Source organism: Coregonus lavaretus (assembly GCF_964263955.1).
Source record: "Coregonus lavaretus genome assembly, chromosome: 2".
In the NCBI taxonomy this organism is placed as follows: Eukaryota; Metazoa; Chordata; class Actinopteri; order Salmoniformes; family Salmonidae; genus Coregonus; species Coregonus lavaretus.
In genome coordinates, this window is record NC_139989.1 from 82,132,481 (window position 1) to 82,151,099 (window position 18,619).

Consider the following 18,619-nt stretch of genomic DNA (forward strand, 5'->3'; position numbering starts at 1 on the left):
TCAGAGATTATTTATAATCTGTCACAGAAACTGGAATCCATCTCCCCAGATCAGTCAATAAATGCTTCTGGTATTGACTTATATGCTGCCCCTGTCTTCATGTTGTTGCTGGACATATCTTTTTTAAAATGTGTGTAGGTCACCTAAATTATCAGAAAAATTGCCCCTCCTGAGAATTTTTTCAGGAGCCGCCACTGCTCACGGTGTGATGGAGAGTGGTAAAGCAACACTCACGGTGTACAGATGTTAAATAAATAAGTGTTAGCTTCCCCAGCACCATGCACCCCACTGTTGCCACCGGCGGTGACCAGAAGAAGAAACCGGAGACAGTGACAGACTACAATCACACAAAGGTATATACAGTATCTCTACCATATACAGATAGCCTTCCCATCTGCCAAACACCAAATAGTATCCCCTTTTATTATATTACATTCATATTATTACTATTAGTATTATCATTCTATATAATTATAACCTTTTCTATTCTATTTTATTTTATGTTAAAGGTTGGTGTGGATGCTAGACTAGATGTCCAGACTGTACTCTGTAAAAGGGGGTACTCTCCTCTGGCCTGTTGACTGTACTCTGTAAAAGGGGGTACTGTACTCTGTAAAAGGGGGTACTCTCCGCTGGCCTGTTGACTGTACTCTGTAAAAGGGGGTACTCTCCTCTGGCCTGTTGACTGTACTCTGTAAAAAGGGGTACTCTCCTCTGGCCTGTTGACTGTACTCTGTAAAAGGGGGTACTCTCCTCTGGCCTGTTGACTGTACTCTGTAAAAGGGGGTACTCTCCTCTGGCCTGTTGACTGTACTCTGTAAAAGGGGGTACTCTCCTCTGGCCTGTTGACTGTACTCTGTAAAAGGGGGTACTCTCCTCTGGCCTGTTGACTGTACTCTGTAAAAGGGAGTACTCTCCTCTGGCCTGTTGACTGTACTCTGTAAAAGGGAGTACTCTCCTCTGGCCTGTTGACTGTACTCTGTAAAAGGGGGTACTCTCCGCTGGCCTGTTGACTGTACTCTGTAAAAGGGGGTACTCTCCTCTGGCCTGTTGACTGTACTCTGTAAAAGGGGATACTCTCCTCTGGCCTGTTGACTGTACTCTGTAAAAGGGGGTACTCTCCTCTGGCCTGTTGACTGTACTCTGTAAAAGGGGGTACTCTCCTCTGGCCTGTTGACTGTACTCTGTAAAAGGGGGTACTCTCCTCTGGCCTGTTGAGGTGTTCTACAATGTGCTCGACATGACTGCTATCAACACGTGTTGTACAAGCAATGCCTTGACAAGACAGTCAGCAGGAGACATTTCATCATGGATCTGGCATTTGAGCTTGGTGAGAACCACATGAACGCAGAGAAAGAAGCTACAGTCACCAAGCAGGCCGCCAAGACAGCAGGTCCTGTTCTCCCCCTTCCCCAAGAACCACAGCTCCTACTGGGGAAAAATACACAATGCCAAGACAGCAGGTCCTGCTCTCCCTCTTCCCCAAGCACCACAGCTCCCACTGGGGAAAAATACACAATGCCAAGACAGCAGGTCCTGTTCTCCCTCTTCCCCAAGAACCACAGCTCCCACTGGGGAAAAAGACACAATGCCAAGACAGCAGGTCCTGTTCTCCCTCTTCCCCAAGAACCACAGCTCCCACTGGGGAAAAAGACACAATGCCAAGACAGCAGGTCCTGTTCTCCCTCTTCCCCAAGCCCCACAGCTCCCTCTGGGGAAAAATACACAATATCAAGTCGGCAGGTGCACACCAAACAAGGCCCATGAAAACTGTGTGCAGGGCAACCGATTTGATTTGTTTGTGGAACCGAACCATAAAGAGAAGACATGATTGATTCATGTGTAAAGGCACGGTACAGTGTCTGATACAATCAACACATTATTGTTTTATATCTTGTCATTAATATATTTCCACAAAAATGTATTTATGCAATTCATCCTTTATAATTGTTGTTGTTTTCTAGGTGGAAGGTTTACCCTGTGTATGAGATTTAAATGTATCAGCTGATGATTAGGATTGTTAGATGAACCCACTAAGTTCCTGATGAACTCAACTGGTGAGCCTCTTTAGCAGCTAGTTCCATGGACACACTGATTTCAATGTCCTTTGCCAAGGTCAGATGACTTTCAGTCAACAGTCTCTTTTGTGTAGCTTCACTCCGTAGCCCACATACTAGTCTGTCTCTAATGATGTCATTTAGAACAGCATTAAACTCACAGTGTTCTGGTAGTTTCTTTAATGCAGCAGCAAACATTGTTACTGATTCTCCCTCTTCCTGATGTCTCCTGTGGAATCTGAACCTTTCAGCATTAACTAGTGGTTCTGGTGAAAAATGTCCTTTAAGTATCTCCACAATATCCCCATACGTCTTATTACCTGTTCTGTCTGGCTGTAGCAGGCTGCCTAGTAAATTAAATGTCTTTGGCCCATTACACTAAAACATGTAGGCACAATGTTGTCCTCATCCATGTCATTTACAAGAACAAAATATTCAAACCGTTCTGTATATGAGCTCCACTGCTCAATACTTTAATCAAACTGTCCAATGTTTCCATCAATTCCAATATTTGTTCATTTCTCAATAAGCTCCTGAATGTCACTCACTTCAATATTGTCCTCAACCAAAGCAATATTTTCCTCAGTCACGTGAACTTCATTCACTTCACTCACTGACGTTTCCTCCTAAATTCATTCATTTAGCAGTTTTAAATAAAAGGTTTGTCTTTACAGTTGAATAAATGTCCTTTCCTTCAAACAATGTATATTCCTCCCTTTTTAATTAAGTTGTTTTCCCGCTCCGACGTCCGTCTCGAGTCCTTTTCTGCCGTCCATAACGATGTTAACTCTTTCTTAGCTAGCTCGACTATGCACTTGCCTCTGCTATCAATACACTGTGCTAACATTAGCCTATTCTGGACCACAGAAAATAACAGTTTTAAACAGTTGTAAAAACCCACTTCTTCCAGACAGAATAGTTCCTGTAGATTCAGACTTACTCATCACCAATCTTTTGTTATGTCTCGTGGGTTTCATAACCACGTCTGTATAACAATTCAATAATGATGAGACAGGAGACAGGAATCAGTTCAACCATTTATCTTGAACGTGATCATCTCAACACATACAAACCCCCATGATGCTCTGCAGCACAACCCCAATATACAACAAATACATACATAAGTAAATGGACACGAAACAAAACTCATAGAGGAATTTAAATGTTCAGTTGTAGAAAGTAGGGCCATGGGATAGGGTCAGAAAGGTCAGTATGTTTGATAACTGGTTACAGAGGTGACATAACAAGCATAAGGTCCATTATAACACAGTGAAGTAGAGGTGGGAGCTAAAAGCAGACATGGACAGTGAGACGGTGTGAGGAGGTCAGGGGTGAAACACTAGATCAGGACAGGTAGAAATGGCAGGGCTGGAAATAGACACAGAGACACATTCTGATCATGGCTCAGACCTGACCTGAGACACCCAAACAGAAGATGCCATAGCAAAGTCCTGTCCAGTAGGCTATATGGGATTTCCTTTCATCAAAATCTAACACATGGAAATGTGTCCAGTGTGTGTGTGTCCAGTGTGTGTGTGTGTCCAGTGTGTGTGTGTGTGTGTCCAGTGTGTGTGAGTGTGAGTGTGTGTGTCCAGTGTGTGTATGTGTGTGTGTGTCCAGTGTGTGTGTCAGGTGTGTGTGTCCAGTGTGTATGTGTGTGGGTCCAGTGTGTGTGTGTGTGTCCAGTGTGTGTGTGTCCAGCGTATGTGTGTGTCCAGTGTGTGTGTGTGTTTGTGTGTGTCCAATGTGTGTGAGTGTGTGTGTCCAGTGTGTGTGTGTCCAGTGTGTGTGTCCTGTGTGTGTGGCCAGTGTGTGTGAGTGTGTGTGTGTGATTGTGTATGTGTGTGTGTCCAGTGTGTGTGAGTGTGTGTGTCCAGTGTGTGTGTGTGTGTCCAGTGTGTGTGTGTGTCCAGTGTGTGTGTGTGTCCAGTGTGTGTGTGTGTGTGTGTGTCCAGTGTGTGTGTGTGTCCTGTGTGTGTGTGTGTGTCAGGTGTGTGTGTGTCCAGTGTGTGTGTGTGTGTCCAGTGTGTGTGTGTGTTTGTCAGGTGTGTGTTTGTCCAGTGTGTATGTGTGTTTGTCGTGTGTGTGTGTGTGTCCAGTGTGTATGTTTATGTGTCGTGTGTGTGTGTGTCCAGTGTGTATGTGTGTGGGTCCAGTGTGAGTGTGTCCTGTGTGTGTGTGTGTGTGTCAGGTGTGTGTGTGTGTGTCCAGTGTGTGTGTGTGTGTGTCCAGTGTGTGTGAGTGTGTGTGTCCAGTGTGTGTGTGTGTGTGTGTGTCCAGTGTGAGTGTGTGTGTCCTGTGTGTGTGTCCTGTGTGTGTGTGTGTCAGGTGTGTGTGTGTGTCCAGTGTGTGTGTGTGTCCTGTGTGTGTGTGTCCTGTGTGTGTGTGTGTGTGTGTCAGGTGTGTGTGTGTGTGTGTCCAGTGTGTGTGAGTGTGTGTGTCCAGTGTGTGTGTGTGTGTGTATGTTTGTGTGTGTGTGTGTGTCCAGTGTGTGTGTGTGTCAGGTGTGTGTGTGTGTGTGTGTATGTCCAGTGTGTGTGTGTCCAGTGTGTGTGTCCTGTGTGTGTGTGTGTGTGTCAGGTGTGTGTGTGTCCAGTGTGTATGTGTGTGTCCTGTGTATGTGTTTCCAGTGTGTATGTGTGTGTGTCCAGTGTGTATGAGTGTGTGTCCTGTGTGTGTGTGTGTTTGTCCAGTGTGTGTGTGTGTGTGTGTGTGTGTGTGTCCTCTGTGTGTGTGTGTGTGTGTGTCCAGTGTTTGTGTGTCCAGTGTGTGTGTGTTCAGTGTGTGTGTGTGTGTGTCCAATGTGTGTGTGTGTCCAGAGTGTGTGTGTGTCCATTGTGTGTGTGTGTCCAGTGTGTGGGTTTGTTTGTCCAGTGTGTGTCCAGTGTGTGTGTGTGTGTGTGTGATCAATGTGTGTGTCCTGTATGTGTGTGTGTGTGTGTGTGTGTACAGTGTGTGTGTATCAAGTGTGCTTGTGTGTCCAGTGTGTGTCAGTGTGTGTGTCCATTGTGTGTGTGTGTGTGTCCAGTGTGTGTGTGTGTGTGTGTCCAGTGTTTGTGTGTGTCCAGTGTGTGTGTGTGTCCAGTGTGTCAGTGTGTGTGTGTGTCCAGTGTGTGTGTGTCGTGTGTGTGTGTGTCCAGTGTGTGTGTGTCCAGTGTGTGTGTTTGTGTCCAGTGTGTGTGTCCAGTGTGTGTGTGTGTCCAGTGTGTGTGTGCTTGTGTGTGTGTGTGTGTGTCAGGTGTGTGTGTGTGTGTGTCCAGTGTGTGTGAGTGTGTGTGTCCAGTGTGTGTGTGTGTGTGTATGTTTGTGTGTGTGTGTGTGTCCAGTGTGTGTGTGTGTCCTGTGTGTGTGTGTGTGTGTGTCAGGTGTGTGTGTGTGTGTGTATGTCCAGTGTGTGTGTGTCCAGTGTGTGTGTCCTGTGTGTGTGTGTGTGTGTCAGGTGTGTGTGTGTCCAGTGTGTATGTGTGTGTCCTGTGTATGTGTTTCCAGTGTGTATGTGTGTGTGTGTGTGTGTGAGGGTGTCAGTGTTACCATGGTTATTATTTACAGGGACACTGAGGAGCCAACATAATGAACCCTAAACCCTGGATAGAGGGGCTCAGTGAATGTGGAGTGGAATGTGTTCAGGTGGGTCAGTGTGTCAGAGGAGACTCTGTAGAAGGACAGAGTGCCGGCTGGCCAGTCCAGATACACTCCTACTCTGTGGGAGCTGGAGGAGGGGACGTCTATGGTAGTGGGGTTATTATTGTGACAGGCAGAGTAACTGTTGTCAGAGCAGAACAGACTCCAGGACTTGTCATTGTATCCAATCAGACTGTCATCACCCCATCCTCTCCTGCTGATTCCTTTATATGCCACTCCTATACCAGCCCATCTCCCACTCCACTCTACCTCCCAGTAACAGCGCCCAGTCAGACCCTCTCTACACAGCACCTGTCTACAGTCCTCAAATCTCTCTTGGTGATCAGGATACGGCTGCTCCTCTCTCCTACATGTCACCTTTCTGTTCTTCTTAGACAGAGAGAGGAATCTGCTTACTGTGTTTAGGTCCAGTGTGAGATCACAGACATCTGATGGATGAAACCAGACACAATATTAGAAATCATCATCATTCACATTAGAATGTTAACTCACTTTTCACTAATTCATTTAATGTAGATGTTTCTAGGTATCAAAAGGAGAAGTTAAGGTAACTTGAGACTTGTTGAATGATTATATGTTATACTGTATGGTAATATAAAACACACGTATTCCCATTGATTACACACACTCAAACACACACACACACACACACATACACACACACCTGTATGGATGCATGCATGAACACACACATTTCTAACGTAACACCAACGCGTCACACACAGACACACAGACACACACACACATTGTCAAAGCAACTCTTAGTAAACTTTGGTGTCCCTGATTTGTGCTTCTGTAGAACTACAGCTGATATTTAATATGACCAAGTAAGTAATGATGGTGGTCTTTGACTTTGACTTCACTTGAATTAAGACTTATTCTTAGTCATATTCTTCACAGCAGTCAACACTCACATTTTCTAAGTCCAGGTTTCATTGTGTTCTCTCCACCATGTTCCACACTGTAGCGGTAAGCAGAAGAACAGACAGTCATTGAGGGAAACACCTGAACTCACACACACACACACACACACACACACACACACACACACACACACACACACACACACACACACACACACACACACACACACACACAGAGTCACACTGTCAGCATATAACTTTGTCCAAGAGGTAAGAATGTTTGTCTGTGTGTGTGTCCAGTGTGTGTTTGTGTGTGTGTCCTGAATGTGTGTGTGTGTCCAGTGTGCGTGTGTGTGTGTCCAATGTGTGTGTGTGTGTGGTATGTGTGTGTGTCCAGTGTGTATGTGTGTGTGTCCTGTTTGTGTGTGTGTGTGTGTGTGTGTGTGTCCAGTGTGTGTGTGTGTGTCCAGTGTGTGTGTGTGTTTGTCCAGTGTGTGTGTGTGTGTCCAGTGTGAGTGAGTGTGTGTGTCCAGTGTGTGCACACACACAAACACACACTGGACACACACACACACACTGGACCACACACACACAAACACACTGGACACACACACACACACTGGACACACACACACACTGGACACACACACACACTGGACACACACACACACACACACACTGGACACACACACACACACACTGGACACACACACACACACACTGGACACACACAAGCGGTGGTCAGAATGTTTGTCTTAACTAGCCTGATAACTCCAACATGTCTGATATGAACATTGACATAAACCCTCTACATACTTGAGTTTCTCCAGTCTGCAGTGTGGATCCTCCAGTCCAGCAGAGAGCAGTCTGACTCCTGAGTCTCCTGGGTGATTGTAGCTCAGGTCCAGCTCTCTCAGGTGTGAGGGGTTTGACTTCAGAGCTGAGGCCAGAGAAGCACAGCCTTCCTCTGTGACCAGACAGCCTGACAGCCTGCAAAGAGTCAAATCATATTAAAACCACACTGCTATTCTTTGGTGGTGAAAATAGTGGCAGCATATTTTTTCAAAATGTTCAGATACATCAGTGTGCTGAAACCTGCCATATATATTCATAAATTAATGTATCATTATTAGAAATTATCATAATATTGCTTGTAGAGAGAAACATGTATAGTACAAATATTTGAGTAGACTGACCAGAGCAGTTTAAAAAGCAGTATCAGTCAAAAGACAGACAGTGAGGTATCAGATTTAGATTGTATTGAGTATACAGTCCACACCATATCTAGTTTGACAGTGAAGCTAACATTGTAAATGTGGCTCTGTACTCCAGCATTTTGGATTTGAGATCAAATGTTTCATATGAGGTGACAGTATATAATGTCACCTTTTATTTGAAGGTATTTTTATACAAGTCTCTTTCCCCTTTTAGAAATGAAAGCACTTTATGTATCTAGTCCCCCCATTTGAAGAAGTCATAAGTATTTTGACCAATTCTTATAGTCTATTAAAGTAGTCAAAAGTTTAGTATTTGGTCCCAAACTCGTTGGTTGCATTTGCAGTTTGTTTTGGTTGTGTTTTGGGTTATGTTTTGTCCAATAGTAACTGAATGGTGGATGATGACTGGAGTAATTTTCTGTCTAAGAGAGTAGATAACATGTTTCTAAACACTACTGAATGAATCCTAATGATGCCATGATTAAGAAAGATCATGAATGAATCATGAATAATAATGAATGAAAAAGTTACAGAGGCTACAACAAAACATGCTAACCTCTCACCATAACCAATAACAGAGGGGGTATGATCCTTGTTCCTCTGTAACTTTCTCATTCATCATCATTCACGATTCATTCATGATTATTCATAATCATAGTAGCATCCACATGAATGTAGAAGTGTTCAGAAACATCTTCTATTCTTACTGACAATACAAGTGAAGTGACTCCAAAATGACAGGACATTATTCACCATTCAGTTTCTATTGGGAAAAACATCATCCAAAACACAACCAAGACAAACTGCAAATGCATTCAACAAGTGTGTAGAATCACAAGCTTGATGTAATCACTGCAGGTAAGGAATATGGGACCAAATACTAAACTTATGACTACTTTAATACAATATAAGTGAATATGTCCAAATTATTACGACTTTTTCAAATGGGAGAACTAGACACATAAAGTGCTTTCCTATCTAAACTGTAAAACAGATATGTATGAATATCCTCAAATAAAAGTTGACATTATATACTGTCACCTAACATGAAACGTTTTATCTCAAATCCAAAATGATGGCGCATAGCACCAAATTTAAAACTGTAAGCTTCACTGTCCAAACACATATGGTGTGGACTATGTGTGCCTGGTAAACACATGTGGATCTGGTGAACAGTTATCACTTGTTGACCAACTACAGGAATACTGACCTCAGAGTCTCCAGTTTACAGTGGGGATTCCCCAGTCCAGCAGAGAGCAGCTTCACTCCTGAATCCTTCAGTTCATTGTTACTCAGATCCAGCTCTCTCAGGTGTGAGGGGTTTGACTTCAGAGCTGAGACCAGAGAAGCACAGCCTTCCTCTGTGACTCCACAGACTGACAGCCTGCAAAGATGCAAATCATATTAAAACCACACTGCTATTCTTTGGTGGTGAAAATATATTTTTTAAACATTTTCAGATACATCAGAGTCCTGAAACATGCCATATCTATTCATATATGTATATATACACTACCAGTCAAAAGTTTGAACACACCTACTCATTCAAGTTTTTGTTTTGTTGTTTTAAAACTATTTTTTACATTGTAGAATAACAGTGAAGACATCAAAACTATGAAATAACACATATGGAATCATGTAGTAACCAAAAAAGTGTTAAACAAATCAAAATATATTTGATATTTGAGATTCTTCAAATAGCCACCCTTTGCCTTGATAACAGCTTTGCACACTCTTGGCATTCTCTCAACCAGCTTCATGAGGTAGTCACCTGGAATGCATTTCAATTAACAGGTGTGCCTTCTTAAAAGTTAATTTGTGGAATTTCTTTCCTTCTTAATGCATTTGAGCCAATCAGTTGTGTTATGACAAGGTAGGGGGGTATACAGAAGATAGCCCTATTTGGTAAAAGACCAAGTCCATATTATGTCAAGAACAGCTCAAATAAGCAAAGAGAAACGACAGTCCATCATAACTTTAAGACATGATGGTCATTCAATAAGGAACATTTCAAGAACTTTTAAAGTTTCTTCAAGTGCAGTCGCAAAAAATATCAAGCACTATGATGAAACTGGCTCTCATGAGGACCGCCACAGGAGAGGAAGACCCAGAGTTACCTCTGCTGCAGAGGATAAGTTCATCAGATTTACCAGCCTCAGAAATTGCAGCCCAAATAAATTATTCACAGAGTTCAAGTAACAGACACATCTCTACATCAACTGTTCAGAGGGGACTGTGTGAATCAGGCCTTCATGGTCGAATTGCTGCAAAGAAACCACTACTAAAGGACACCAATAATAAGAAGAGACGTGCTTGGGCCAAGAAACATGAGCAATGGACATTAGACCTGTGGACATTTGTCCTTTGGCCTGGAGTCCAAATTTGAGATTGTTGGTTCCAACCGCCGTGTCTTTGTGAGAAGTGGTGTGGGTGAACGGATGATCTCCGCATGTGTAGTTCCCACCGTAAAGCACGGAGGAGGAGGTGTTATGGTGTGGGGGTGCTTTGCTGGTGACACTGTCTGTGATTTATTTAGAATTTAACCAGCATGGCTACCACAGCATTCTGCAGCGATACGCCATCCCATCTGGTTTGGGCTTAGTGGGACTATCATTTGTTTTTCAACAGGACAATGACCCAACACACTTCCAGACTGTGTAAGGAGAGGGATTGAGTGCCGCATCAGATGACCTGGCCTCCACAATCACCCGACCTCAACCCAATTGAGATGGTTTGGGATGAGTTGGACCGCAGAGTGAAGGAAAAGCAGCCAACAAGTGCTCAGCATATGTGGGAACTCCTTCAAGACTGTTGGAAAAGCATTCCAGGTGAAGCTGGTTGAGAGAATATCAAGAGTGTGCAAAGCTGTCATCAAGGCAAAGGGTGGCTATTTGAAGAATTTCAAATATATTTTCATTTGTTTAACACTTTTTTGGTTACTACATGATTTCATATGTGTTATTTCATAGTTTTAATGTCTTCACTATTATTTTACAATGTAAAAATTGTAAAAATAAAGAAAAACCCTTGAATGAGTAGATGTGTCCAAACTTTTGACAGATACTGTATATATAAATGAATTAATGTATCATTATTAACAGTAGATAACATGTTTCTAAACACTACTAAATTAATCCTTGTGTGTGTGTGTGTGTGTCTCCAGTGTGTGTGTGTCTGTCCAGAATGTGTGTGTGTGTCCAGTGTGTGTGTGTGTGTGTCCAGTGTGTGTGTGTGTCCAGTGTGTGTGTGTGTGTGTGTGTGTGTGTGTATCCTGTGTGTGTGTGTTAATTGAGTGATACAGGAATACTGACCTCAGAGTCTCCAGTTTACAGTGGGGATTCCCCAGTCCAGCAGAGAGCAGCTTCACTCCTGAATCCTTCAGGTCATTGTAGCTCAGGTCCAGCTCTCTCAGGTGTGAGGGGTTTGACTTCAGAGCTGAGACCAGAGAAGCACAGCCTTCCTCTGTGACTAGACAGCCTGACAGCCTGACAAAGAGTGAAATCATATTAAAACCACACTGCTATTCGTTGGTGTTGAGTCATTTTCTTTCTAAGTGAGTAGATAACATGATTCTAAACACTACTAAAGTAATCCTGATGATGCCATGATTGAGAAGGATCATGAATGAATCATGAATAATAATGAGTGAGAAAGTTACAGAGGCTACAACAAAATATGCTAACCTCTCACCATTACCTTCAAATAAAAGGTGACATTCTGTACTGTTGCCTGATATGAAACATTCTATCTCAAATCCAAAATGCTGGAGCATAGCGCCAAATGTAAAACTGTAAGCTTCACTGTCCAAACACATATGGTGTGGACTATGTGTGCCTGGTAAACACATGTGGATCTGGTGAACAGTTATCACTTGTTGACCAACTACAGGAATACTGACCTCAGAGTCTCCAGTTTACAGTGGGGATTCTCCAGGACAGCAGAGAGCAGCTTCAATCCTGAATCCTTCATGACATTGTTACTCAGATCCAGCTCTCTCAGGTGTGAGGGGTTTGACTTCAGAGCTGAGACCAGAGAAGCACAGCCTTCCTTTGTGAGTCCACAGAATGAGAGCCTGCAAAGACATCATCATGATTTCACAAACACACTGTTAATTTAACACCAGTAGTGTAGAAGGACAATGGCAGATGCATTTGGTTTATTCTCTTAAACAACATATATATTAATCTTCTGTCTCCTAGAATTGCATGGTCATGTTGTTATACTAATGTGAACACCAATGCACTGATTCAGTAAGTTTTTCAATTTAATATTATACATTATATACATATTATAATACATATATTTCTCTAAACTGAATATTTCTTCCTGATGATTAGTACTTAAATGTCATTTTATGTACTCACAGAGCAGCTCTGGAGGCTTTGACCACTGGCAGCAGCCTCAGAAGACCTTCCTCTGATTTGGAGTATTTCTTCAGGTCAAACACATCCAGCTCCTTTTCTGAAGTCAGCAACACAAAGACCAGAGCTGACCACTGTGCAGGTGACAGTTTGACTTCTGAGAGACTTCCTGATCTCAGGTATCTTTGGATCTCCTCCACTAGAGAATGGTCATTCAGTTCATTCAGACAGTGGAACAGATTGATGCACCTCTCTGGAGAGGGATTCTCCCTGATCTTCTTCTTGATGTACTTGACTGTTTCTTCATGGCTCTGTGAGATGCTTCTTGTCTTTGTCAGTAGACCTCGTAAGTGCTTCTGATTGGACTTCAGTGAGAGGCCCAGAAGGAAGCGGAGGAACAGGTCCAGGTTTCCTGTCTCACTTTGTAAGGCTTTATCCACAGCACTCTTGTAGACAGTAACTTCAGTAACTTGAGGTTCGGCCATTAGATTCTCATTGTTGTTGATGAATGAGAGGAACACAAATACAGCAGCCAGAAACTCCTGAATGCTCAGATGCACGAAGCAGTACACCTTGTCCTGGTACAGCACACAGTCCTCTTTAAAGATCTGTGTGCACAATCCTGAGTACACAGAGGCTTCATTGACATCAATGCCAGCCTCTTTCAGCTCTTCTTCATAGAAAATCAGATTGCCCTTCATAAGCTGTTGAAAAGCCAGTTTTCCCAGTGACAGAATGCTCTCTTTATTCCAGTGTGGACCTGTCTCTTCTTTCCCAAGATACTTTTCATTCTTCTGTTTGGTATGAAACTCCACAAGGTGTGAGTACATCTCAGTCAGAGTCTTGGGCATCTCTTCTGTCTTATGTTTCAACATGTGCTCAAGGACTATTGCAGAAATCCAACAGAAGACTGGAATGTGGCACATGATGTGGAGGCTCCTTGATGTCTTTATGTGTGAGATGATTCTGCTGGCCAGGTCCTCATCACTGAATCTCTTCCTGAAGTACTTCTCCTTCTGTGGGTCATTGAACCCTCGTACCTCTGTCACCTGGTCAACACACCCTGAAGGGATCTTATTGGCTGCTGCAGGTCGGGTAGTTATCCAGAGGAGAGCAGAGGGAAGCAGATTTCCCTTGATGAGATTTGTCAGCAGAACATCCACTGATGTTGACCTTGTGACATCACAACAGATCTTGTTCTTCTGGAAGTCTAGGGGCAGTCGGCACTCATCCAGACCATCAAAGATGAACAGAACTTTGAACTTGTCGTAGTTGGAGATTCTTGATTCTTTGGTTTCCATTGAGAAGTGATTGAGAAGTTCAATGAAAGTGTGTTTTTCCCCGTTCAACAAATTCAGCTCCCGAAAAGGGAATGAAAATACAAATTGGACATCCTGATTTGCTTTTCCTTCAGCCCAGTCCAGAATGAACTTCTGCACAGAGACTGTTTTTCCAATGCCAGCGACTCCCTTTGTCAGCACAGTTCTGATAAGTTTGTCTTGTCCAGTTAAGGGTTTGAAGATGTCGTTACATACAGTCTCTGGTCTTGATTGTTTCCTGGTTGTTGTCTCAATCTGTCTCAGCTCATGTTCATTATTGACCTCTCCTGTTCCACCCTCTGTGATGTAGAGCTCTGTGTAGATCTTATTGAGAAGTGTTGGGTTTCCTTGTTTAGCGATCCCCTCAAATACACATTGAAACTTCTTCTTTAGATTAGATTTGAGTTCACGTTGAAGAATCACAGCACGCTCATCTGAATCTAGAAATAACACAGAGGATATTAATATTACATCTGTTTTAATGCCTACAGTATTGTAAGACTGTCTTATAAAGTTTAAATTATAATCATTGATTTCTTAACTGTCTGTATAAATCTGTAAATGTTTTCATAAAGCATTACAAACTGGTGTTACTGATTTATATCATTATTGGTATTATTGATGGCATTAATAATGTTGTCTCTCTCTCTCTCTCTCTCTCTCTCTCTCTCTCTCTCTCTCTCTCTCTCTCTCTCTCTCTCTCCTCTGTCTCTCCTCTTCTCTCTCTCTAATTTAATCAACACAACACATCCCTGCTGCTACTTGATGAGGTCACTAGGCGTTTGAGTTAAGGCTGGTACAATATAATTTAGTTACACAGCTACTTTAGCTGTACTTTAGCTACAGCTTTTAAATGTTCTAAAACAGCATTCAACATGAGGCAGACAGCTCTTACTTTTCTCCAGTGTGTCAGCAAGCTCCTTCTGGTTCATTTTCCTCAGGACGTGCAGTGTGATCTTCAGAGCCCCCTCTCTGGCACTGCTCTCCTGCTTCTCATCTTCAGCATCCACCACTTCCTTATCCTGCTTCTGACTCTCAAAGCATTCTGGGAGTTCTGAACTAAGAATCGTCTTGAATATCTTCAGCTCGTTCTTCACAAATGTCATAATATTCTCTTCAAGCAACTGAAATAAATCAAGTAAATAAATTAAGCAAGAGAAGTAATGCTTTCTCATTAACACATTAATGAATGATTGACAGATCAACTTTACTTGAGGTAAACAAAAACAAATGTACATAACAGGACCACATACACTGAATATGGAGGCCAGGTCTGTTTGATGACTCTGGGAAGACTGACCACTGAGAATCTCTGACTCTGATCTCTCCTGTTGGTTTCTTTGGACAAAACATGAGATTACATCTCCTCATCCAGGGAGTGCACACACACAGACACACACACACACACACACACACACACACACACACACACACACACACACACACACACACACACACACACACACACACACACACACACACACACAGGGAGGGATTTTTCATTATTTCTCTAATTTCTCTCATTGTTTAAAATCGCTTGATGGTTTATTTCAGAGAGACAAATAATGTAGTTTTCTTTGCCAAATGATATATATCTGCCCCACTCTCAGAGAAATAAGTAGTACTGCTAGGTTTTACACAGTCAAATATAACAAATAACTACATTTTTAATAAACATCTGTACAACTGTATAAAATTCAATACAGTAATATGAGATCTGTAAAACATTTACATTTTCGTCATTTAGCAGATGTTTTTTATCCAGGGTCCGGTTTTCCAAAAGCATCTTAAGGCTAAGTTCATCGTTGGAACCTTCGTAGAAGCATTGTTAAATCTCTGAGCTGTTTCCCAAAACCATCGTTATTAACGTTGCACTTGAAAACGCTCATATTCTAACACCTGCCTCAGACCACTTGTAGAACAGCCAAGTGCGTCGTTAGATGCTTTTTTGCCACTTTATACACAGAAGATCTCCGCTAAACATAGAATCACATGGTTTATCCGTCTCTTTGTGACCGCCGATAAATTCAGAACAAAGTTGACTACAAATACAAAGTTGCCAATGTTTTTGCAATTGATTCAAACAAGGGAAGTACACAAATTTGGTTCAAATGAAAACCAAGATGACTGCATTAAAATATAAACAGTAGGCTATAGGCCTATTTCAATCATATTGAAATATATTCCATGTTCAATATATTTAGTTTTATTTTGCTACTTGTAGGATACTGTCTGTAATTTGTCTCAATATATTTCATGATGTGTAGCCTAACATGTGCCCAATGATGTGCCAAATCTGTGATTTAGTGCTTTTTTATTGTGTAAGCATTAGAATAAACTACCTCAATATTTGCAGCCGTAGGTAGTAATATCTTTCTAGAAGCTGATCCGTGGTCAGTATTGTGAAATAATTATAATGTTAAGGAATGATTTTAATGGAGAAAGCTGATCCGAGAGCAGCGCTCCCCTTCTTTCGATCCTATCAGTATTGATACATGCTCCACCGGACGTGATACCTTGTCGTGCTGCTGATCCAGTTTCTGCTGGTCTGCCTGCAGATATGGAACTCTGACCTGTTCACCGGACGTGTGACCTTGTCCCGAACCTGCTGTTTCGACCCTCTCTCTCTCTCTCTCTCTCTCTCTTCCTCTCCTTCTCTCTCCCTACCACACCTGCTGTCTCGACCTCTGAATGCTCGGCTATGAAAAGCCAAATGACATTTACTCCTGAGGTGCTGACGTGTTGCACCCTCTATAACCACAGTGATTATTATTTGACCCTGTTGGTCATCTATGAACATTTGAACATCTTGAAGAATGATCTGGCCTTAATGGCCATGTACTCTTATAATCTCCCCCGGCACAGCCAGAAGAGGACTGGCCACCCCTCAGAGCCTGGTTCCTCTCTAGGTTTCTTCCTAGGTTCCTGCCTTTCTAGGGAGTTTTTCCTAGCCACCGGGCTTCTGCATCTGCATTGCTTGCTCTTTGTGGTTTTAGACTGGGTTTCTATATAAGCACTTTGTGACAACTGCTGATGTAAAAAATGTCTTCTGGGAACGCATATGAAGCAGACCAGGCCAGGGTTTGGGGTTTGAGAAGTCAATGAGAGGTAAAAATGACTTCCTTAGTTGTTAATTTAAGTAGTTTAACAAACTGACACATTTTCATCATCATGTTGGTCAAAAACAACTTTATATCGAAGGAGTGACTTTGATTTGACGGCCTGCACATGAGGCTATACTAGTAGTACCAGTACTGAGTCAATGTGCAGGGTACCAGGTAGTTGAGGTAATAACTAGACTATATACAAGGAGTACAAGTACTGAGTCAACGTGCAGGGGTACCAGGTAGTTGAGGTAATAACTAGACTATATACAAGGAGTACCAGTACTGAGTCAATGTGCAGGGGTACCAGGTAGTTGAGGTAATAACTAGACTATATACAAGGAGTACCAGTACTGAGTCAATGTGCAGGGTACCAGGTAGTTGAGGTAATAACTAGACTATATACAAGGAGTACCAGTACTGAGTCAATGTGCAGGGGTACCAGGTAGTTGAGGTAATAACTAGACTATATACAAGGAGTACCAGTACTGAGTCAATGTGCAGGGTACCAGGTAGTTGAGGTAATAACTAGACTATATATAAGGAGTACCAGTACTGAGTCAATGTGCAGGGGTACCAGGTAGTTGAGGTAATAACTAGACTATATACAAGGAGTACCAGTACTGAGTCAATGTGCAGGGTACCAGGTAGTTGAGGTAATAACTAGACTATATACAAGGAGTACCAGTACTGAGTCAATGTGCAGGGTACCAGGTAGTTGAGGTAATAACTAGACTATATACAAGGAGTACCAGTACTGAGTTAATGTGCAGGGGTACCAGGTAGTTGAGGTAATAACTAGACTATATACAAGGAGTACCAGTACTGAGTCAATGTGCAGGGTACCAGGTAGTTGAGGTAATAACTAGACTATATACAAGGAGTACCAGTACTGAGTCAATGTGCAGGGGTACCAGGTAGTTGAGGTAATAACTAGACTATATACAAGGAGTACCAGTACTGAGTCAATGTGCAGGGGTACCAGGTAGTTGAGGTAATAACTAGACTATATACAAGGAGTACCAGTACTGAGTCAATGTGCAGGGGTACCAGGTAGTTGAGGTAATCTGTACATGTAGGTAGGGGTAAAAGTGACTAGGCAATCAGGATAGAGATTACATCTCCTCATCCAGGGAGTGCACACACACTCACTGACACACACACACACACACACACACACACACACACACACACACACATACACACACACACACAGGGAGGGAATGCTGTGTTTGTTTAATATTGTTTCAGGACTATGAAAATGAAAAAAAGGATTGGCCTATGGATTATGAAAACAACAAACAGAAATGGGAAAATGGGAGAGGAGAAATGACTAGAGACAGTGTTGTTTAACTCACTGACCATGACCCATGAGTTCTTCTTACCTTTGTTCAGTAGAAAAGTCTCCCTCTCTAAACGTCATAGGTAGATCCATAGAATTGTCACTCTTCATGGACACACAGCTGGGTACAGGGGAGGCTGGTCTCTCCTGCTTGATAGGGCTTCAACACAACAGAGACAAACATTACATCTCTCATCTACTCTGAGATCAGATGGGGAAACAAGAGTTTCATTCCAAAACGCTATATATCCATTTTCAGAAATGTTGGTCAATTAGATTTGATTGTTTAAAGAAATTAGGAAAGACATTGGTGTGATTTTTCACCATCTAATCATATATCTGCCTCACTCTCAGAGAAATAAGTAGTACTGCTAGGTTTTATACAGTAATAATATATCTGCCTCACTCTCAGAGAAATAAGTAGTGCTACTAGGTTTTACACAGTAATAATATATATTTGCCTCACTCTCAGAAAAATAAGTAGTACTACTAGGTTTTACACAGTAATAATATATATCTACCTCACTCTCAGAGAAATAAGTAGTACTGCTAGGTTTTACACAGTAATAATATATATATCTGCCTCACTCTCAGAGAAATTAGTAGTACTACTAGGTTTTACACAGTAATATTATATATCTGCCTCACTCTCAGAGAAATAAGTGGTACTGATAGGTTTTACACAGTAATAATATATATCTGCCTCACTCTCAG

General features: G+C 42.3%; 2 protein-coding genes across 2 annotated transcripts in view; both read right to left on the reverse strand.

Annotated features, from left to right (window-relative positions):
- The window catches only part of LOC311141278 (NACHT, LRR and PYD domains-containing protein 3-like), a 203,409-nt gene extending 185,090 nt beyond the window's left edge, over positions 1–18,319 (reverse strand). Inside the window, exon 1 of the mRNA XM_084176555.1 lies at positions 17,949–18,319. Coding sequence (XP_084032681.1) covers positions 17,949–18,016 — 68 coding nt within the window. The 5' untranslated portion in view covers positions 18,017–18,319. The remainder of the gene's footprint in view (positions 1–17,948) is intronic.
- LOC311099147 (NLR family CARD domain-containing protein 3-like) lies at positions 5,601–14,801 on the reverse strand (the record flags this gene model as incomplete). Its single annotated transcript, XM_084139815.1, has 7 exons — positions 14,713–14,801; positions 14,355–14,583; positions 12,144–13,899; positions 11,760–11,851; positions 7,379–7,544; positions 6,614–6,660; positions 5,601–6,127 (listed from the first exon to the last, which is right to left on the reverse strand). Exons 2-7 carry the CDS (start codon positions 14,563–14,565, stop codon positions 5,601–5,603), a joined length of 2,799 nt encoding a protein of 932 aa, XP_083995941.1. The 5' UTR covers positions 14,566–14,583; positions 14,713–14,801.
- Positions 18,320–18,619: the final 300 nt, after the last annotated feature.